We start from the raw sequence: 23,783 nt of genomic DNA, 5'->3' as shown, positions 1-23,783 counted from the left end.
GTTTTGTCCTTTGCTTTTGGCTTTTAGCAGTTTTATTAAATTAATTAATAACAATGAACCTGTATAATTAGAAAAAGATTAAATTACTATTAGGGACCTAAACTTGACAACAATTCCACATTGGGCCTTGAATTAGACAATTATTCTCATATTAGGGCTTGAATACTTTTTTAAGTTAGACCTAAACTTGGCAATGTTCCCCCCATTGGGGGCTAAACTTTAGGGTTTTCAAGAAAATATCAAAGACTAACTTGGACAAAAAAATTCAAACCCTCAATGTGTGAATAATTCTTAAGTTCAAGACTTAACTTAGATAAAAAAATTCAAGTTACGAGAATAGTTACCAAGTTCAAATCTTAAAAAATTATTTAACCTTTAAAAAATTCCTAGCTCTAAGTGTTGATATGAGTTTGAACGTAGTTAAATGCACATTTTCCTTCAAATGATGATGAGTTTGTAGGATCTATATAGGTAGAAATAGACATTGCATAAGAAATAGATAAAACAACATTTAATCTTTGAACTTGTCAAATTTTCCCAACTTAGTCCCTAAACTTTTTCTTATCTACCGTGAATCTTGAACTTGACAACTTTCCTCAATTTCGATTCATGTGATGATATATTTTCCACATGCAAATTTATAATATTTTAGCAAAAAAATAGATGATGACATGGCACAGTTTTAGAGTATCATATCATCACACGAACCAAAATTGGAAAAAGTTGTCAAGTTGAAGGACTAATATAAATAAGAAAAGTTAAAAGATCAAGTTGAAAAAAGTTATCAAACTCAATGACTAAAAATTGCATTATCCCAAAAGAAATAGTGAGATATTTTATTATCATAAAATAACTTTAAACTATTATATATTTATTCAAGTCTACCCAACTCGAGATTATTATTTTTATCATTTATTTGCTTATATTCATGAAAGGGAAGGAAAAGATGGAATATATACATATATATAATAAACAGTAAAGAAATCTAAAACGATAATTATTAAAAATTGTATTAAACAAAAAAATAAATATTTATGAATAATTTCTGGTGTTAATCTATAAATCGAAAGTAATTATACGTTTTGTTGCTAAATAAAGGAGTTTTGACTTTTTATAGAAAGTTCCTTTTTCCTTTTCCTTAGTGACAAAGAAAGTCACGTTGATTATCATAGCATTTATTTTTTGTTTAATTAATTCAATAATAATTAAAAAAATAAAAATCAGTTAAATTATTTTTTTATTTTTTATTAATTTATATCCATTTTTCTAATAATATAATTGATTTTTAGCTCAACCAAGTGATTTAATTTGGTTCTTAAAACTTTTATAAAAATAAAATAAATTATACACATAAAAGTTTAAGCTCAATTTCATGAAATAAAACTCTAAATTTAAATTTTAAATATGTAATAAATAAATTCCCAATTTTAGAAAGAAAAAAAATTGGTCATATTTGTTAGCAAGCAAAAATAGAAACATCGTCATTATTTTTCTTTCTTTCCAAATATTAGCCTCTTTCCAAGAATGCTTTCTGTAAGTAGAACAAATATGATATGAATTATTATAAGGTATAATATCAAATTTAGTCCTTAAGGTATATATATTTTTTAATTTAGTTTTTTATTTTTTTCTTGAGTTAAATTTGACTCTCAACTTTTTTAAAAAGTCAAATCATTTTTTTTAATAGAAATATTGACTAAAACATTAATTTTTTTAATGAAGTTGGCATAGCAACATGTGTGGTGGTTCATGTATGCTTCGTGTTGATATGACACTATTTATCTTATATATCAAACTAAAATTAGCATGGAGTACATGCAGATTGTCATGCAAGCTTCTATATTTAAAAATTAAACATTTTAGTTAGTATTTTTCATTAAAAAATTATCAATTTGATAATTTTTGAAAAGTTAATGGTTAAATTTGACTTTTTTTTAAAGGTTGAAAGCCAATTTTAACTCAAAAGAATAATAATGGTCAAATTAACCAAATATGTATAGTATATAAGTATTTTTTACACTTTATTATTTTTAAAAATAATAACATTAGCTATTTGAGGTGTCGTGATCCAACTCGAATGAGCTTAACAAAGAGATTTTAAAATGTTACAAAATTAATTCAACCCGATCCATAATCATATTTATTTCCATGTAAAGCAAAATTGTTTTTATTAAAAGGTGAAAGTACTATTTTATCATTATACTAACATGCAATTTCATAAAAATTCAAGGGCCTAAATGGAAAATCTATCATTTTAGTGGATGGCTAAGACCACTTCATACCCCTCTGCCTTTGTCTCTATTCGTTAGATGTGTTCATGGGTCGAGCCTATGCATGATAGTAATACACTCTATGCTTGCCCAAGCTTGGCACAACCCGAAATATAGACATAAAATTTTGCTAAAGCCCGTCCATATTTGTAAAAGGTTAACTCTAGCTCGTTTTTGGCCCACCAATATTACATTTTTGAAATTTCAAAAATACATTTATATTATTTTTAATTTAATATTTAATATATATTTATTAAACTTTTACATATAATCACCATAATATTTTTTAATATATAAAAATTACATAATATAAAATATTATTAACTTAAAACAGGTCAGACCGGGCTCAAGTATTGAATGTTCAAATTTGAGTTCAACCCATATTTGAAATTGACCTAAAATTTTTATCTAAACCCATTTTTTCGAACTTAATATTTTTTCAAACCCTCTCATATTTTGAGCAAACCTTCAAATTTGAATGAGTAACCCGACTCATGAATAATTCTACATAAATCCTATTTGAAAGTATGTTATATCTTTCTACTTTCAATGATGACAACATTTACAAATTTATATTTTTATATTTTCAGATCCCCTTTTCATTTATATAACAATAACAATAAAAAATAAAAAATATATATCAATATATATATATATATAGTTTTTAAAAGAACCTAAGTGGTATGTATGATCAGCATTATCTGAATTGCTTTGCAATCCCATTTACTCAAAATGCTTATTCTTTTTATTTTTCTCATTTCTTTAATTTTAAGAATAAAAAATAAATAAAATGATGTTTGATTGCTTCAAACCTTATCTAATTATTCAAACATGTTGTTGTTGGGAAAATAATCAATGTTATAATGATTAACCAAACAAACCACTTGCCTCCAACTATACCTCTCTAACATCACCCTCCATTATGTTTTGTCAAACACTAATTAATGTCAATATAAAATCTCTTTAAAATTTTCAACTCTTTAAAATATTTATATAGTTGCAATTGAAAATTTATCTAAATAATTTAAAATAATAATTAATTAATACAAATTACAAATACATTGATAATCGAAGTATTTCAATTTTAAATTAAAATAAATTTAGCAAGATTTACACAAGTGAAACTTATAAAAATAAATATTGGGAGAACCCAAATATGATCTGCACAGAATAAGGCTAGACGTGGACTGTAATGGAGGCCAAGAGGGCTTTGCTCCTCCCAAAAAATAAAAATTTTAATTTTCCCCTTAAAATTTATTGAAATTTTTAATAAAATTTTCATTTTGCTTCTTAATCAAGCTATTTTAATTTGTTTTTCAAATTCTATTTAATCTTGAAAAATTTTTAAAATTTTTTATTAGGCCCCAGCTTTTTGAGGAAAAAAATCGTTCAACTCCTAAATTTTTTGAAATTTTTAGTTAGATTTGTTAGATAAACTAAAAAATTAAGTGTTGAATTTAAGTTATAAAATTTATTTAGTATTTTTAAAAAAAATTGAATACAATATATAATTAGACTATTGGATGTAATGTTTAAAATTTTAAAAATAAATTATTTAAAGGATAATGTTAAAAGAAATAAAATAAAATAATAAGAATTGAAAAAATTCAACATTAATTGATAAACAGCCCTTTATCTACTTATTATTTTCACACTTTTTCATTGAAAATTTCTATCATTTGTTTTCTTATTATGAATTATTAAACGTATTCGAAAAATTTAAATTACTAAAAATATTATTTTTCAGTTGATTCAATATTTTCAATAAATTATAAAACAATATATTAAGCTCCTCAAAATTTAATCTCAAGATCTACAGTTAAATGGTACCTGAATTCGAGATGCTAAGTCTTTTTTATGATCCCAATCTTATCGTTAAATCAAAATATCATTAACTCTTTGAATTTCAAGCTGATCAATGCTTTTATAATTTTTTTAAAATATTTTATTTAATTTTTTGTTTTACTAAAATCATATAATTTCCCAAATATCATTCCATTTTCAATAATTTAGTCCCTATAGAATCCCAAGCTCTACAAAAATTCACCACACACCCTTTCTTTCAATGCTCTTTCTTTTAAGCTCCCAACCCTTTTCTTGTTTTGCATTGGTTGTTTTTTATTGCAAATATTGACTTTTGATGAATGCAAAGAGGCAATGGATGGAGCTTAGGATTGTGAGACAAAACATTGTTCTCCACATGGGTTTTGCATAATAAATGTATGGAGCTTTGCGTTTTGGGCTTTTTTCTTAAGGAAGTGGAGAAGAAAGTCCATGGATAAAGCTTTGTATTAAAAAATAGGCTTAGTAAAAAATTTGACCCTTAATTTAATAATTAAATATATTTTTTGGTATCTATTTTAGTTTAGTCGGTTTCGTATTTGGTATGTACCATTCTAATAATAAATCATTACAATCAATTTTTTTCGCATCGGTTAAAATTTTAATTTGTACCGATCTCACCAGATCATTCTACCCAATTCCGTTTGCATTAGTCGGAACATTATGCACCCAACTAGTGCATGAATGATATTAAAAACATATAAAATTTCTAACTTTTTACTACTACGATAACAAATAGTAAAAATATTTACCAAAACATTTATGCATCGACTGATACATAAATATTTTATATCTGAAATTTATTTAATATAATTCATTTAATACTTGTAAATATTTTTATATACATATATTAAATACTTTTCAAAAATATTGATCAATTCGAAATGGTACATTCAAACAAGTCAATACTAATACATACTAGTTTCAATAAATAAATAAATAAAACAATGTGTACACCAATGTAGTACCAACTACCTTGATCTATATTTTTTTTTTGTCCACTTTGGTATTTAAACTTAGCAATTAGCACAATTTCCAAGTTCAAGAATAAAAATAGACCTAATTACTAAGTTTAGATACCATAGTGGATTAAAATTAATACAATTATTAAATTAGACCTAATTAGCAAGTTCAAAGACCAAATTTTGCATTAAATAAAGGGTAAACCACACCCACGGTCACTTCCAGTTCTTCATTGCTTTTGAAAAGTACTGAGGAAAAGTGCTATTGAGAAGTGCTTTTGAAAAGTTTGATTTAAAATTTAAGTGTTTAGCATTGCTTTCAAAAAGTGCTTTTGAGAAATAAAATATCAATTTTAGACATGTTATTATCAAGTAACAAATATGCATTTAAATAATATTTAAATTAGTTAATATTATTATATTTTAGTAAGAATATAAAAAATATTATAACTTCTTGTTAATATTTTAATATATGAAATATAAATTTTAAATATTTTTAAGCAATAAATATTAATTGTTTATAAAATTTAATTAGAATATATAAGTTATATTTCAAATATTTAAATATAATCATTAAATATTTGTAATTAGTATTTTAAAAAATATTTTTTTATTTTTAATTAATGATTTTAACACATTTGTAATTAAGCATAAAAAAAGGAAAGTACTATGTTATTGGAGGGTGAAAAGTAATTAAGCACCAAAAGTGCTTTTGGGAGAGGAAAATCTAAAATTTTTAGCTTCTCCTTTTTAGAAGTGCTAAAAATTTCAGCCAAAAGCAGTTTGTTCTGCACAGCTTTTCTTCCAAAAGTGCTTTTGGAGTCAGAAGTGCTTTTTTTAAGCAATGAAAAACTGGCCCTAAACTATTTGTATTGGTCACTCAACTTTAAAAAGTTACAAAATAGTCACTGAACTATTAAAAAAATTTAATTTAAGTTACTAAAATATTCAAAAAAATTATTTATGTTATAGAAATTTAAAGGGTTTATTTTTCAAAAAAAAAGTCATTGCTGGCAAGCTCTAAATGATGATTCAATGATCCACATGGTGTATCAGTATCCGTTGAAGAGTAGAGGAACATACATTAGATCCAATTCGATTTAACCGTCTGTGCCGGAGATCGAATAAAAAAGTTGTTATGATTTTGGTTCGTAAATTCATGACGTTCAAAGTTGTTTTATGAAAAGAAAAAAAATTAAATTTTAGAAAAGAAGATGAATGAGAACTTTTAATTGGTGTAAGCGGTGCAAACAAAAAAAATCATACAATAGTGATTTTAATAGCCTAATGATTTAAAATAAAATTTTTAAATAATTAGATGATCATTTTTATTATTTTTAAAATTAAATAATTAAAACATAGACGTATTAATAATTTAATAACGTGTTTCATAAATAAAATTAAGAGAGAGAATGAATAGAGGAAGCATGGAAATTGGATGATGGAGAAGTTGACATGAGATGGGTTTTCCATTAAAATAACAAATTTTCTTTAAAATTGATATTAGATTAAATGAAATATCTATATAAGCATTTAACATGGATTTTAAAATCCATGTGCCGCCCATTGATTGGCCTATGTTGTCGTGAAAAAAGAAACACTAATACGGTTAACTTTTTTGCATAATATGTGGAATGTTTGTAAAGTATTAAATTAGAAAGATGTATTTACGTTAAATTTTACTATTAGTCCTTAAACTTTATGAAAGTTGTGTATTTAGTCATTATACTTTAATTTGGTTATTTTTAGTTCTATATTTTTTAAAATTTAAAATTTTACTTTTCACCAACTGATAAGTGCTAATCTCATTAAACATATTATTAGATGTGTAATGTTATACCAGCTTGTTATTTCCACATATTACTAACTTAAAATCTAGTTAATGGATTAGCAACTGTTATTTACATCAAGACTAAAATTTCTCAAATTGAAAAATATAAAAATTTAGAATGATCCAATTGGATAATATAGACTAAATCTACAATTATACGCATAATATTTAGATTAATTATGACATTATAAAATTTGAAGTACCAAATTATGTCAAAATTGAAGTATATAGATCTAATTTCAAATTTAAACATATCATAGGGATCAAAATTGAAATAATTATTATATAATCTAAAAAGTAAAAATGTTGTGTTTTTAGGCATGTGTAAGCTAATATTTTAATAGAACACAATATTTAGACTAGTTATGACATTATAAAAATTAGTACTAAATTATGTAAAAATTAAAGTATAAAAAAATAAATTTAGAATTTAATTATAATATAAAGAACAAAATTAAACTTTAATCATTATTAACAAATCTAACAAAAAAATAAAGACTTTATTTGTATTTGGACAAGTCTTATAAAAGGAATGCCTTGTGCACTCGAAATTGGAATATTATTATCAAATATATAGAGAGAGAATAACTCATATATACATGTAAATTATTAATTTATATTTTCAAATTTTATTTACATATTATTCGTATTATAATTTTATTTAAGATTTCTATATTTCTATAATTTTTTAATTTATTAATATAAATTTTGTAATGCATAAATCATATCATGCTTGATAATATCAAATTCGAACCGTACCCTACCGATTCGCATGCTGATAATTCGGATCAAATTCATCTAAGATCTGGTCCAATTACCTAAAACTTCAATTTTTAAAATTAAAATTCTAAACTTAGTACAATTTTCTACCTTCAGTAACAAAAAAACAAAAGAAAAGGAAAAATTCGAATCATATGCACATAAACTCAGAATCCAACATCGTTGATTGAGAATTTAAACCATAACTGGAAAAATAGTTAAAAACAACACAAAATCGATTTAATTACTTAAAATAGATCCTCAAAAACTAATTTAAGCATTCAAAAACGGTTCGAATTCTCTTCGGCAATCAAAAATCAACGAAGGAAAACAAATCTAGTTTCGCGATAACTTAATTTGCTCAACTCGATTGCGCACATAAATCCTACCACGCTGTTCGCCTTGTTTCCTAATGGAAACACTCGTCTTATTGCCACGGTAAACCACGATCCCAGGCTTCTTCTTATCATCGTCGACGATGTTTTTCTCCTCGATCGGCGTCGTCAGAGCTGCCGGAGGAGTAGAATCGACGGTCGGAGACGGCGTAGATTGTGCCGGACGAGGATAGAAGAAATCAGTAGGGAAGAAATTATACTGAAGACCTGCCATGGAAGTTTGGAGCTTTGAAAATTCAGTGTTTAGTAAAAGGAAATTATTTTTTGCTTTGTTATAATTGAATTATGGGATTTTGAAAGGTACTTATAGGGGAGGGGAAATAGGCAGTTAATAATCAGTTGAAGAAACTGCCTTGGGATTCAAGACACTATTTAAACGTGCGTGGAGATTTCTATGAGTCAGCCTTTTGATTTAATTAGAGCCGTTTGATTTGTGGCTGCTGGTTTCTTTGACTAATGGGTTTCGGAGAACTTTTTTTCTTGGTTTCTTTTGGGCCACGTTTTGGGTGTGGAATATTCCTGTTTATGCTTCATCTAGACATGTGTAGGAAAAAAAATGTAATGATTTGGTAAAATGTCTACTATAGTCCTTCTCAATTTCGAAGTGAAATAAATTGATGCTTCTAAAATAATTGGAGCAATTAATATCTGTTAATTTCAAAAGTGAGCAATTAAGGATAATTAATTATGGCGTTAATATTTTTCACCGATTGTACATCATTTTGATTGGTATAATAACATATTTAACCTTTAAAGTTTATATATTCTGTCAATTTAGTCTTAATTTAACAAATTTATCTCGTGACAATTGTGTAGATGTATAAATATTGAGGCTAAATTTGTCAATTTTTTTTAAATACAAGGCTAAAATGGAAAAACGTGTTATTATATCGATCACAATCATGTACAATTGATGGAAAACATTAACGTTGTGATTAATTGTCCTTAGTTGCTCACTTTTGAAATTGACGGGGATAAAATTGCTCTGATTTTTTTAGAGTGACCAATTTCCTCAATTTTGAAATTGAGAGAGACAAGAGAGGCCTTTTTACCTAATAAAATTGAAACAATGTTTAAAAGGTAAAAGTATAGTGGATGCCCCTATATTATGAGTCAATTTGTATTTAGCCCATTTTACTAAAAAATGAGTACATTAGTCCTAGTACACTAGATTAAATAGTAAATAGGTATTTTTTGTTAAAAAAAATTCATCGATTTCTACTATTAAAAACTAGCTTGGCTAACATAACAATGAAACGGTTGCACATTGTATGCTACATGTACCTCATTTTTCATACAAGGACCAATTTTTAAAAATAGAAATGAATGAATTTTTTAACAGTAATGATCATTTTGCCATTTGATCTAACGTGCAATAACTAATTTACTCAATTTTTTGAGTAAAAAAGGTTAAAATACAATATGATTCCTAATAGACGTTTTTACCTAATTAAACGTTTCATGTGACACTTACATGACACAAGTTTTAATCTTGACATCTACCTTTTCTTCCTTCAATATTGTAATAATTTGGACTTATACAGTTCGAACACGAAGATGACTCGAATTATAAGTAATTGAATCTAGAATAATCAGTGAGTCGAAATTATTTATAGTCGTAATAATTTATACCCTAAAATCATTCAAATTCAAAATAATCTTAAACTTGAAAATAATTTGAAAATTTTAAAAAGCGGATTCACCCAACCTAAAATGACATTTGTTTGAAATCAACGCTACTTACCTCGATTGATATTTTTAGACTTTAAAATGATTAAAATTATTTATTATAATAAATTTAATTGAATTTTCTTAAAAAGTGATAATTTTAGATTTCAAACAAACATTTATTATATATAAAATATATAATTAGATATAGACATAAATTTCACCTTTATCGTATTACATAGGAACTATTTAAAAAAAAGAATAAACATATTATTCGTTTATTCTATTTTTCAGCATAATTATTTTATTTTAGAAATTTCCGAATATTCCTCATAACAGGGATAGAAGGATCTATGGCGGCCCGCGGGTCCAGCGCGTTTCATGGTCGTTGCTGCTCTCACGGAGAGAGTCAAATTAGAAAGTGGCTTAATTAATTAGCAGGTCCATTAATTTTATTTTATTTTACGTTGACTCAAAATCAAGACTTTATCTAGAAAGGTATTTAGCTTTTTGCCGTTTGATTTCGGCATAGAAATTGTTATGTGTATTTCATCTTTATTTATCTAGATTTCATGTTTTAACATCTTATCATACTAAATAGTGTGAATTCAAGAATTAGGATTAAAATTGAATTTTAAAGTTTTTTGTGATTAAATTGTAATTTTTACATATCTATAACTTTGAAATTTCTAGAAGAATCAAGTCACAGGAGCAAGGTCTCCGAGGGCAAAATCAGAAATTTTTAGGGGTTAGAAGAATCTAGAAGTGGTTGGGTGCAATGGTTAGACATATTGCACTTTTAAGTGGAGAATATAAGTTCGAATATTAGATATAACATTATTAAGAGAAACAGTTACAAACTTCGAACATGCATAATATAAAAAAAAGCGTATAAGTGAAGTATTATTGGCCATTAAATTTCAATTTTTTTATTTTTATAATAAATAATCAATCTTAGGATAATATATGTTTCATCATTTTATTTGACTCATTTGATAGAATTTGTAATATTGCATGGTAAATTTGGTAACACTATTAGTTTAAACTTTAGGATAAAGTATATTAGTAGTCATCCAATTATTAGTATTTTTTTTGTCAGTTAACTATTCGATTTTTTCCTTTTTATTCACTGGTCATTAAATGACTAACGAAAAGTTATCATGGTAGCTTTTAAAAATAGTATAATAACAACTTTTAACTCTCACATTTATACATTGTGCTAATTTAATATTAATTTTAAAAATCGAACCCTCAACGCTTACTCGTGTAATTTGATTATTTTACAATTTTGCTTTGTGACCCACTTCGACACTGTCCCTGTGTTTGATTCAATAAAAATGAAGAACAAGAAGTTAAAAAACGACTCAAAATTTGAAAAACAACCAATTTAATTGCTTGAAAAAAAATACCACTTCGTTATATTGAACCAATTCTAAATCAAACAACTTAAAAAGAAATTTTTAAATTTTTTTTAGTTTTGATTTGCTTAATCAATGGCGTTCGGGCCAAGCTGACAAAAAATGAATTAATTATCACTAAGAGATATCATATTTTCAGTCATGTAAAATATACGAAAATAATATATTTGAGGATTGTTTAGTTTAATAATAAATAATTTTTTAAAAAATTCTTTTATTTTTTAATTTGTATTAAATTATATTTTCATATAAAAAATAGGATAAAATTAGGCTTGAAATGATAAAAAAGAAAACACAAATTCAAAATTTTTAAAGGAGAAAGCACAGTTAGCCATGATTTTAGTCTTCGACTTCCGTAGTGGATTATATATTCTAACCAGGCAATTGAGGTACTTCCTCTGTGGACCTCTGTATAAGGTATTTAGAATCTTCATTATTGGACCAGGTTGGGCCTGGGAACTAAGTTCCATGGCCCGAGCTTGGAATATTTTTAAGGGTAAATTACACTTATAGTCACCAAAATTTGATATTTTCTTTCATTTTAAGGCTTGTGAGGGTCAAGTTAGGTTTGTACTTTTTTATATACAAATATTTAAAATTACCTATAATCGTTTCTCAACCTTTAAATAGAAGGATAAACGAGCTTTAGCGTGTTTAAATCCATGTCCTCTTGCACTAGCAACATTGCCAATGCCAAAGTGTGTAGAAATATAATTTAGATTAGGTCAAATTCTGTTATTAGTCCTTGTATTATGTATAAGTTGTGGATTTAATCATTTTACTCTAATTTGATCAAATTTTACTTCATGCACTTTTTTTTTTAATTTTGAAATTTCAAAACCGTTAAATTAGTTAAAATCTGCTATTTCCAAAATCTCATGTCCGTTATCACACGTGTAATTCCATTAACGAGCACTATTTGAGTCAAGAGTAAAGTTTTAAAAATAACAAAGTACAATCACTAAAAAATTCGAATTGGAGAATAGAAATTAAACCCACAACTTACGCATAATACAAAATTAATAGCAAAACTCGACCTAACCAATTTAATTGCTACGATTTAATTTAGGACTAAAACTTTAAAATTCGAAAAATACAGAAACTAAAATCGACCAAATACACTTATTTATAATACAATAATTAATTGCAAAAATTCACCTTTAAATTGAAAGGCAAAACAAAAAAGTGAATGCAATGATAACAAAGTAATTGGGTCACACACACCTAAAATGGGGTTAACACTTAACATGTGGTCCTCCATATTTATCATATGTCTATTTCATTCTGTTTCTTTACTTGTTTGTTAGGCTACAATATGAAGACCACTTACACAACAATGCTGGATTCATCATTACTACTACTTTTCATTTGTTTTTCATTTTTATGTTGCTGGATATTTATGCCCTACATGTATTCAAATATGATCATATCAATATATAAAAATGTTCAACATAATTACCATATATCTTCATTTGATGCTCATTTCTTGATTTATTAAATTTGTTATATAATGAATTGTACGATGAAATTCAACTATTAGTATGTTTCTGTTTTGATTATTCAATTATGAAAATTTTCAATTTAACCATTAATATTATCATTTGATTATACAGTAGAATGTCTCATCGGATGTTGTTAGTGAGAAAACAGTTGAGTGCCTAAAATGTTTAATTATTGTAATGTCGATGACTAAATTGCAAATATTTTTATTTAAATGACCAAAATGAAAATATCCAAATAAATAAGTGATCAATTAAATAATTTATCTATTAAAAAATTACCATGTATTTATTGTTTCAGAGTAATTACAATGTATCTTTAAACTGACAGGGCTCACACACGTAAAATGAAAAAAAAAATTCATTTAAATAATTTTAAATTAATAAATATAAAATTACACTTTAATTTCCGCTAAAAATAATAAATAAAAATTATAAAATTGAGTGATGAATTTCTTGCAACATTAATTGGGCTTAGGTGGTTGAAATGACATCTATCAAGCTTTTCAACTTGTCATGGTTTTAATTTAAAAGCTAAATCTTATTGGACCTACTAAATAAGAAAATGCACATGGTTAACTAACAAGTTGACTACTAAACTTATTCCACATTCAACAAAACTATATATGTAAGATTAATAATTGTATACTCTTAGGTAATTATTAAATTAAATTACCTTTTTTTTGCTTGTACCTAAAGGAAATATATATGCCACTAACGTTATTATCTAAAAAAAAAAGCAATAAAAGAGGTTGATTGAGTCTTAATTCGATTGTTATGGGTATTATGTTAACGTAGGAGGATGTGGGTTCGAGTGTGCTGAAGCGCACTATCCTTCTAATTATTGGTTAAAGAGAAATTATGAATAGTTTTAATCGTTGTATCACAAAAAACAAATATTATCGGAACCTATAATAAATTTAACGTAAATCAACCAAATTATTTTACTAATTTAATTTTTAGTAAAAAAAAATTCATTGTAAAGATTCAATTATTTATATAAATTTATTGTTGTAGTTACAAAGATAATGACCATAATCATTGGATGAAATGGTTTGGATTTAATTATTTATAGAATTTCTTACAACATAAGTGTCATTTATTAAGCAACACATTGTCTGTTTCAAATTAAATGAAAGCAGTAAGAAATGGGCAAAGATTGCTATGGTGTTTGTAAGGTTGTTCTCTTTTACTCATTAAACATCAATGCTTTTATTCACCACAAATTCTGGAGAAATATGAAATGGAGAGATTCCATATAATTGGGAAAAAAATCCTATTAATCTGAATTTAACTCTAATCATAAAAGTTTAATAATTTCAACTAAAAAAGTCGAATTTAGGTGTCAAATACTTAAAAATTCGACTTGTACAAATTTGAATGACAAAAAAAAACCCTAAATCTAAAACAGCCCGAACATAAAACTGGTTTGATCTTTAAATATTATAAATTTGAAATGATCCAAATATGAGATAATTTGAACTTTGAATGACTTGAACATAAACTCAAAAGGAATTGACCAATGGCTTAAAATTCAATGGAGCTAGGTGTCAAACTCTAACGGGAAAATCCTAAATAATTTGATTTGAAAAACTTAAATGACCTTGTTGAAGGAAGGTTAGATTCACTTTAGGAAAAGTTTTTGAAGTGTCAATTGTCGGCTCAAGTGGTACTGTTCTTGTCCACTAATATTATATAAGGGTATGGGTTCAAACCTCACCAAAGGGCAAATGCTCGCATTTCCTTGGTGGGCGAGACGCTCTCATTATATGAACTCGTTGGGGACTTTTCACAGAGTCAAGAGACAAAATCTAGAGATAAAATTGAGAACAAACACCTCAAACACAATACATCAACCATTGAGGGGTCCATCGGCTCTCAATAGATGACACTTCAAAGACTTCTCCCAGAACGAGTCCAGCCTACCCTCAATAAACCTAAACTCATAATAGTACTCCAAACTCAAAAGAGCTCAAACTCAGAGTCAACTCACTCTCTAAATCGTCTTAACTTTAAATTTATCTAAACTAAAAAAAAAACCGACTTGAAAAGATCTAAACCCAAAAAAACATGAACCCACGTATTAAACTCGAGTGAAAAAAACATACAATAACATAATCCAAAAAATATGATTGACAAACTTAAATGATCTAAACTCGAAATATTCCGAATTAAAAATTATTCAAGGAAAACTCAAAAATAACTTTACTCAATTTCATCTAATTCAAACCCCACCCTTTACACACTTTGATGGCAAAATCTTTGTAAAAAGTGTAGCAAAGAAAAGTGGGGAAAAGAACAATTGAGAGGAAGCTGTGGTGGTGATGTAGAAAACACGACGTGGCTGGCAATGAAAACGATATGTTTTTCCTCAATACCAAACCAGTGAACGAGACATACCATCGATAGTAACACACAACATTAGCTTTATCCCACTTTTCTTGTAAGTTTCCTTTATTACCAAATTTGTACTACCAATTCACTATTTTATTGCACCATACATTCATAACCAAACTCTTTCTTCTACTTCTACTTTAACCACACATTTCAATGGACTGCTTATTTACTTTCTCTTTTACTTTTGTATGAATATCAACTTAATGTCTAAAGTGAGGTTTTATCCTAGTAGATTTTGTTCGATTTTTTAAATTAACGGTTTTGGTTAAAAGATAAAAATGAAAAGATTGTAGTCATTTGATCAAGTCACATTAGAAGTTAGGAAATTATGCTGGTGACTTGAACTTATTATAGCTGTTAAAACAAATTAAATTGTTTAAAAGGTAAACTCGTGTTTCTCAATACAAATACTACGTGGCATGATCAACTGTGGATTGTTTTTTTTTTCTTCCTTCTTATTTCAATAGTTGATTTAAAAGAAACTCACAATAATGAGATATTTAAATAGATGTCATCGTTTTTCAAATAAGAATTTTAATTAAAATCCTACTGTGTTTTTAAAATTGAATCGATGGATTAGATCAGTTGAACTAATATCCAATCTGGACACCAATCCCACAAAATTAAAATGAAAAAAATATTAACGGTCTTGATTTGAATGGAGCGAGATTTTTTTTTTGAATAGTTGAGATAAGATCATACATGTAGTTTTATTTTGAAAGGTGATACAAAATGAATATAGTAAAATGAAATTATCATTTTACTTATATTTATAATTATTTTTTTCGAAAAGACCCTTATATGTAACTATTAAAAATGTAAAAGTGTAAAATTGCATATATGGTATTCATTTTATTTTCTCAATACATATATGGTATTCTATATTTAACTTTTTAAAAAATTTGATTTAAAGTGAATAAAATAGAGGTGAATATATCCAACATCTATAGAAATGTAACAATTTCTAAGATTAATATTCATAGTGGGGTGAAACATCCAACCAGTCCAACTCTATTACCATCTCTAAACAAAATAATCAAAGCACAATATATAAATGTATTAAAATTTAGGGTAAACTACACTCAAGGTTATTAAATTATTAGTAACTTTACGTTTTGATCACTCAACTTTAAAAAGTTAAAGAATAGCCACTAAACTATTTGAAAATTTTCATTAAGTCACCGAGCTATTAAAATCGTTGTCATACGACATTCTTTCTTTGCACCGCCCGTATTAATCGAAAACTCTCATCCCCTTTCTTTTTTATAATTTAGTTTTTTTAATGAAACAATTTTGAACGTCACGAATTTGCAGATCAAAATCCAAACAAATTTCTACTTCAATCTCCAATACTGACCATTAAATTGATTTGGATTTAAGGTATATTCTTCTACTCATTGATAAGTAGGTTCTAATCAACTGAATTGATTGCTGAATTGTCGCTTGAAGTTCGCTAATCAAACTTTAGAAGAAAAACTTAACAAACCAATAACTTAAAGAAAAACTTTCTAATAATTTGGTGACCATTTTATAAAAGGGTAAACTACCAAAATAGTCACTTTTGTTTGCCTTAGGTTACATTTTAGTCACTTACGTTATTGTGTTGTAACATTTTAGTCACTGAGTCGTTAATTGCCGACAATGGTGTAACGATAAGCTGAGTGGCACGTTAAATCATCATTTCAAACGAAAATTTTAGGTTAAATTCTACAACTGGTCCCTATATGTTTTTCATTTTCAACAATTTAAAAATTTTATTTTATGTTATTCTAACTTTTTTTTTCTCATTCTCTTATGCTTCTCCCTCTATTTTCCTCCCTTCTTCATTTCTTTTAACATAGTTTTTCTATGTTTTCCATTTGTAACTAGTCCACAAGCTCGCCTCACTCGAAAAAATTAAATTGTTAAAAAAATAAAACATAGAAAAACTACGTTGAAAGAAATGGAGAAGGGAGGAAAACAAAGGGAGAAGCATAAGAGAATGGAAAAGAAAGAAAGTTAAAAAAACATAAAAGAAAAAAATTAAATTGCTCCAAACGAAAAAATATGGGGACCGATTGTATAAATTAACCTAGAATTTTTGTTTGAAATGGTGATTTAACGTGCCACATCAGTTTACAGTTACATCGTTAACAGAAACTAACGGCTCAGTGACTAAAATGTTACAACGTGATAACATAAGTGACTAAAACGTAACATTTCAAACATAAATGACTAAAATGTAACATGAGCCAAACAAAAGTAACTATTTTAATAGTTTACCCTTTATAAAAATTTAAAATTAAATAACTAAAATATAAATTTACTAAAATAAGATAGAGTACAATTTACCCAAAAATTTATAAAATAACTGAAAACCTTTCTTAAAAACATCAAATTCAAAGTTAAAAAAATCAAACTGTAAAACAGCTTTTTTATTATACTTTTTTCCCTTTTCAAAACAGCATTTAATATCACCATCTCCCACACTCCAACTTTCATGACAGCTCTTTCCCACCAACACTATTCTCTCTCTCTCTCTCTTTCCCTCTAAGCCTTCACAAATACACACCAAATTCACTGCTACGATTCTCTTTTCCTCCATTAAAGCAAAAAAGCGAATTAGAGCAACCCCATTTCTCTTTAACCCACCAAAACCCAAATTGATTCCAGAAAAGCCCCAGAGTTCCAGTGAAAAAAGGAACAAAGATTCTTCTTCATCGTCGTCATCATCATCATCCATGGGTTGTTCTGCATCAAGACCCAACACTAATATCATCACCAAACCCCAGAATTCTTCACAGTCTTCCACTTCTTTAGAATCCATGGCCTCTTCCCACTCTTCCCCACCGCCCGTTTCTCGTGCTTTGTCTCTCCCGACGCCGCTTGTTCACCATCCGCCGTTGAGAAAAGGCGACACCAACCACTTGGTTTCGTTAACATCCACTACTTATGGTTCCCTTTCACTCATCGACGTCCAAAAGCCTGTTATCGACGATACCCAAAGTTTATCCGACCAAGATTCGCCGGTTCATGGTGGTCAAACTGACTCGTTGTCACCTGACTCGGTTATCAACACTTGGGAACTCATGGATGGACTCGATGATGATGATGATGTGGGGCATGATTTCGATCTGGGTAAGCCTAAATCCAAACCTTCGTTTAATACTATTATTAAACAATCATTAACAAAACCGTTATGGAAACATTTATCTGAAGAATCACTGCTTTCAAAACTTGACCCAAATGTGGTTTCAAGTTACAGAAGAGCTTTATCTTCAAGAGCTTCCCCTTCCCTTAGCCCTTCATGTTCTTCATTATCTGATAGTTGGGTCAAAATCCCACACACCGAAAAAAGTCAAAAAACCAGAAACATTGTTCTATATTTCACTAGTCTAAGAGGTATAAGGAAAACATATGAAGATTGTTGTTGTGTTAGGATGATCTTTAGGGGATTTAGAGTGGTTGTTGATGAAAAGGACATTTCAATGGATTCCATGTATAGAACTGAATTGCAGAGCCTATTAGGAGGAAAATCCATTTGCTTACCACAAGTGTTCATACAAGGAAAACACGTTGGTGGGGTTGAAGAAATCAAACAGCTTAATGAAAATGGAGAATTGGCTAAGCTTTTAAAAGGGTTTCCTGTTAGAGATCCTGGGGTTGTTTGTGAAGGTTGTGGTGATGCTAGGTTTGTGCCATGTCCAAACTGTAGTGGAAGCAAAAAAGTGTTTGAAGAAGATGAATGTAGGTTAAGAAGGTGCCCTGATTGTAATGAAAATGGGTTAATAAGGTGCCGTGCTTGTTGTTCATGGTAATTAGCCATAAATATATGCATAATTGTTTATACTAATAAAAAAAAAAAGACTTGGAAATGTTGAGCATTGGTACTTCAAGGAAGATGAGGAGCTGGAGCTGGAGCCGGAGCAATGGTTAGTTTCTTGAATTGGTATTTTGTAGTAGGGGTTTTAGTTTTCATAATTTGTGGTATGTTTATATGCTGTCTGGCAGGTTGTTCTTGTTGTTTCATTGTCCTTTTGAACTTGTATGAAATTAAATAATGATTAATTATAATAAAAGTGACAATTTTGATGCAATTGTTGATGCTTGTTTGTTAGTTTGTGAGAAAATTTATTCGAATGTTTCATTTTGATTCAATCGGTTCAGTTTGAGGACTGGAAACTAATTTGTGTCTGGTCGTGCTCTTACTTGAGTTAGAAATTATTTGACGAAGCTGCTACTGCATCAACCGAGGGTGTGGATTGGGGTATGGCTACCCCTTCGACCATGGGCGTAGAGGGGCAGTAACATTTAGGGATGACAATGGAACATGGTGGATTAGAATCTACTATTACACCACAGTTAGCATACTTTGATATTCTATCCGTGGCTTTGTGCATAATTTAAAAATAACCATCACTTTCATGAATGTTAAATGCATCCATCTCTGTCGTCTCGATTCGTTGCACTCCCAAGTTAATACTTGTTAATTATTTCTTATATTTTCAATCTTTTAAAAGAAAGTAAATATTTAAATAGAATTTTTCAAAAATAATATATTTAAATATAAAACATATGAGTGTCTTATAATAAATGATTATAATATGCAAGGGTAAAGTAATAATTTCAATAACGGGTGAAGTGAGTCAAGTTATTATCATAATCTATTACCTGATAAGTTGTTTTTACCCTTCAAATTCATTATTCATTTTGGACTCATCCTAAAACAATTTTGACTTGGCCCTTGGTTTCAACTTTCAACCAAGAGTTGCTTGTTTTGATTTTGGGATAATGACAAGATGAGGCTGTAATCCATTTCTCATGGCACCTGAAATTCAAGGGCTAAAGAACAATTAAACCATCAAAAGTTTGTTTTGATTTTGGCTTGCAGTGAGCTTCCAGCCAAGAAAATTTACAATCTATATGTATACATTGTCTTTAAATACAATTGGACAGTGCAGTGCAGAGGAGCAGTAGGGCAGAGAAAATGAATGCAATGGGTAGTGAAAATGGCAGAAAAGGAGCAGTCCCCTCCCCGTGCACAGAATGGTCAATGTTGTCAATCCACAATCATTAATTGACAAATGAAATCAACCATGTGAGGTAAGACCAGACAATTTGGACATTATACCATTTACGTGATAGGCGTATGCTAAAAGAAAAATGATAAAATAACGTGAAATTGGATAAAAATCACATGGAAGTCCCTGCATATTGAGTTGGATTGCATTTTGCTTCCTATATTAAAAAAATGAGTAAATTAGTCTCTATATGTTAGATCAAAGAGTAACTTGGTCATTTCTATTAAAATTTTCATTTAGTTGTAATGTTAAAAATTGATGTGACTAACGAAATAATCAAATAATGACATGTGATGAGTCATTGTACCTCAAATTGATGTACATGAACCAATTTTTAACAATAGAAAATGATTAAAATTTTAATAAAATGATCAATTTGCTCTTTGATCTAATGTAGATAAACTAACTTGCTTATTTTTTTAGTAAATAAGATAAAATGCAATCTAACATTTAACATACAGGTTTTTATGATACTTTTTCCTGTGAAAATGATATTGATACATATATTGTCATAATTTATATAAATACATAATACGTTAAACATAATTACACTAAAATGGGATATTTTGAAAAATGATTTGTTGAAAATGTATTAATTTTTTTGGAAACTTGCTTATGGTGCATGGTATGCATCACTTGAATGATACGAGTCCTAAAACTTTGGAAGATAAAAGAGAAGAACGAGTTAGGTACCATATGTTTTGGCAGTGAAATCTGTTATTATGCCATGTTCTGCAATGGGTAGCGAAAATGGCAGAAAAAGGGGGTTTTTTACAAAAATATTATAAAAAATAAAAAATTATGAAAATGTTATAATTTTTTTTATTTACCAAAAAATATATAATTTTTTTATTTATCAAAATATATAAAAAAACAAAAAAAAATCTGCAAAAAAAATCAGATCGATGTGATGGCACACTGGTCACACTAATGGCATTGGCGGCACCAAAGGTGCCAAAGCTATTGGCGGCACCAATGGTGCCAATACCATTGGCGGCACCAGTTGATAATAGGGGGGGTCGGTGGTGGGGGGCAGAAGGAGAGGGAAAGAAAGAAAGAAAGAAAGAGAAAAAGAAAGAAAGGAGAGGAAAGAAAGAAAAAGAAGGAAAGAAAAGGAAAGGAGAAGAGAAAAAAGAAAGAAAGAAGAAGAAGAAAAGGAAAAGAGAATAAAAAAAGAAAGAAAGAGAGAGAAAAAGAAAGAAATGAGAGGAAAGAAAGAAAAAGAAGGAAAGAAAAGGAAAGGAGAAGAGAAAAAAAGAAAAAAAGAAGAAGAAGAAAAGGAAAAGAGAATAAAAAAGAAAGAAAGAAGGAAAGAAAAGGAAAGGAGAAGAGAAAAAAAAAGTAGAAGAAGAGGGAATGAAGGAAAAAAAAAGAAAAAAAAGGTAATTTTATTTATAAATTTTATTTTTTTGTAATATTTGTGTATTTAAAATTTATGTTATGTACATTATAGTTATGTTATTATTTTATTTAGCATATATATTTAAAAAAATATATTTAGAATGAAAAAATAATGGTATGTACTTTGTATGTTGATTAGAGATTTTTTTTTATGAAATTTACTTAGGAATTTGAAATTAAAATTTTAGGAAAATAACATTAAAAGTAAAATGACAAAGAAGTATGTTTAAGAAAACATAAAATACGAAAAGAAAAAACGGGAATTGTATATTTATTTAAATTAATAAAATGCGAAAAATGCACATGTAATAGATTTCAAACATAATAAATTGAAATAATGTAAAATTATAAAATAAAAAATTACGATATTTTAAAAAAATAAAATGCGGATAAAAAATATGAACAAATGGCCGAAGTAAGAGTGTATTAGTAAATTTTTAAAAAAAATTCAGAAATAATTTATACAAATAATTGAATCAAAATGTACTGAAATAATATAAAATAATAAAATACGAAAATAATATAGTTTTATTGAAAGTAATAAAAATCGGGAAAATAATAATACGACCAAAGGGCAGGGGAAAGGGTTTATTTTGGGTTTTTTTTACCAAAATATTACAAAAAAAAACAAAATATTATAAACTTTTTTTTATTTACCAAAATAATAGAGGAAAAAAAAAAGGGTGATGGAGGGGAAAAAAAAGGCGGCACCAATATGTGGCTAATTACCTTTTAATCCCTCCTTATTTATTATTTTCTTTTATTCTCCCTTAACACACTAAATTAATAAATTTCAAATATGATGCATTGAAATAATGTAAAATTATAAAAGACTAAGTTTATGATATTTTTTAAAGTAATAAAATGAGGAGAAAAAAATACGAACAAATGGCAGGGGTAATATAAAACAATAAAATACGAGAATAATATATTTTTATTTAAAGTAATAAAAATTGAGAAAATAATACGAGCAAAGGGCATGGGTAAGGGTTATTTTTTACACCAAATTAATTTAAGTAACACACTAGAGTAATAAATTTCAAACTTTATGCACTGAAATAATGTAAAATTATAAAATTAAAAATTATGATATTTTTTAAAGTAATAAAATGCGGAGAAAAAAATACGAATAAATGACCGAAGGAAGTTTTTTTTACTAACTTTTTTTTCAACTTGCAGGCATCGTAATGGCTCGATTGATTCGAAGCGATATTAGACACATATCTGATGCGGCTAATAACGCAGTATAATTTATTATTTGTTAATCAGGAGTTCTATTTATTTGAAAAGGATATACGCAGTATATACAAATAAATTATGTTATCGTAATATTTTTTCTGTAATTTTACACTATCAGGACTCGTTCCGAGTATTAAGGGGCCGTGTGAGTGTTTTAAAGATAGCTCCAGATGCACAATTGATGCCATACCTGGAGCTAGCCGGATTTGGGTCAGTAGCATTGATCCGGTCCTCCGACTTGCGCTTTGATTTATTATCTGCGCTAGTGGAGCGGTGGCGTCCGGAGACCCATACTTTCCATTTTTTGTGCGGGGAGTGCACGGTGACCTTGGAGGATGTTGCAGTGCAACTTGGGCTCCCAATTGATGGGAGTCCCGTAACGGGAGTATCTTCATTTACCGATCCTGCTGCAGTTTGCTATCAACTCCTAGGAGAGTCACCAGAGGATGGTGATAAATATTTTTCCGGCATAAAATTTACATGGCTAAAAGCCAAAATTAGACAATTATCACCGACCGCCACTGAAGGTGAGTTGATGTGCGCTGCTCGAGCGTACATCATGCATATGATAGGGGCAGTACTCATGCTTGATGCAAATGGCGACAGTGTGCATTTGTTGTACTTGCCCCTGCTAGCTGATTTCTCCACTGCTAGGTCGTATAGCTGGGGTTCCGCCGTTCTAGCAACGCTGTACCGGGAGCTTTGTCGGGCGACAAAGCCGCAAGTTAAAGACATCGGCGGATGCCTCATACTGTTGCAGTCATGGGCTCTTTATCGGTTGCCGTTTTTGGCACGCGTTAGTCACCAACCCTATGTGTATCCACTGCCACTCAGGTGATAAAATATAAATTGTCATTATTTGTAGTCATAATAGATTGAGTAATGTTACCAACCCTAAACCCTATACTATTTTTTGTAGGTGGACGACCCGTCTAGGCATCGGGAAGTTAGTCGTCGCCCAGGCGTGAGCGCCGACCTCCGCGTAGGTATACCCCCCGGACAACACCATTGAAACATCAATTTTAGGGGTTTAGGGTATTTT

At 28.3% G+C, this 23,783-nt stretch overlaps 2 protein-coding genes across 2 annotated transcripts; both read left to right on the top strand.

Moving 5' to 3' along the window:
- The first annotated feature begins 17,489 nt into the window (after positions 1-17,489).
- On the top strand, positions 17,490-19,117 carry LOC107925922 (uncharacterized protein At5g39865). The gene has a single exon (XM_016856678.2). The coding sequence runs from the start codon at positions 17,762-17,764 to the stop codon at positions 18,836-18,838; it is 1,077 nt and encodes a 358-aa protein (XP_016712167.1). The 5' UTR covers positions 17,490-17,761; the 3' UTR covers positions 18,839-19,117.
- A 912-nt stretch (positions 19,118-20,029) lies between these two features.
- On the top strand, positions 20,030-23,579 carry LOC107925777 (protein MAIN-LIKE 2-like). Its single transcript, XM_041104457.1, has 3 exons — positions 20,030-20,069; positions 22,682-22,746; positions 22,860-23,579. Exons 1-3 carry the CDS (start codon positions 20,030-20,032, stop codon positions 23,577-23,579), a joined length of 825 nt encoding a protein of 274 aa, XP_040960391.1.
- The last annotated feature ends 204 nt before the right edge of the window (positions 23,580-23,783 follow it).

This window comes from Gossypium hirsutum, chromosome D11 (genome assembly GCF_007990345.1).
Source record: "Gossypium hirsutum isolate 1008001.06 chromosome D11, Gossypium_hirsutum_v2.1, whole genome shotgun sequence".
Classification (NCBI taxonomy): domain Eukaryota; kingdom Viridiplantae; phylum Streptophyta; class Magnoliopsida; order Malvales; family Malvaceae; genus Gossypium; species Gossypium hirsutum.
The sequence above is the reverse complement of the archived record's forward strand: the minus strand, read 5'-3'. Positions and strand labels throughout refer to the sequence as shown.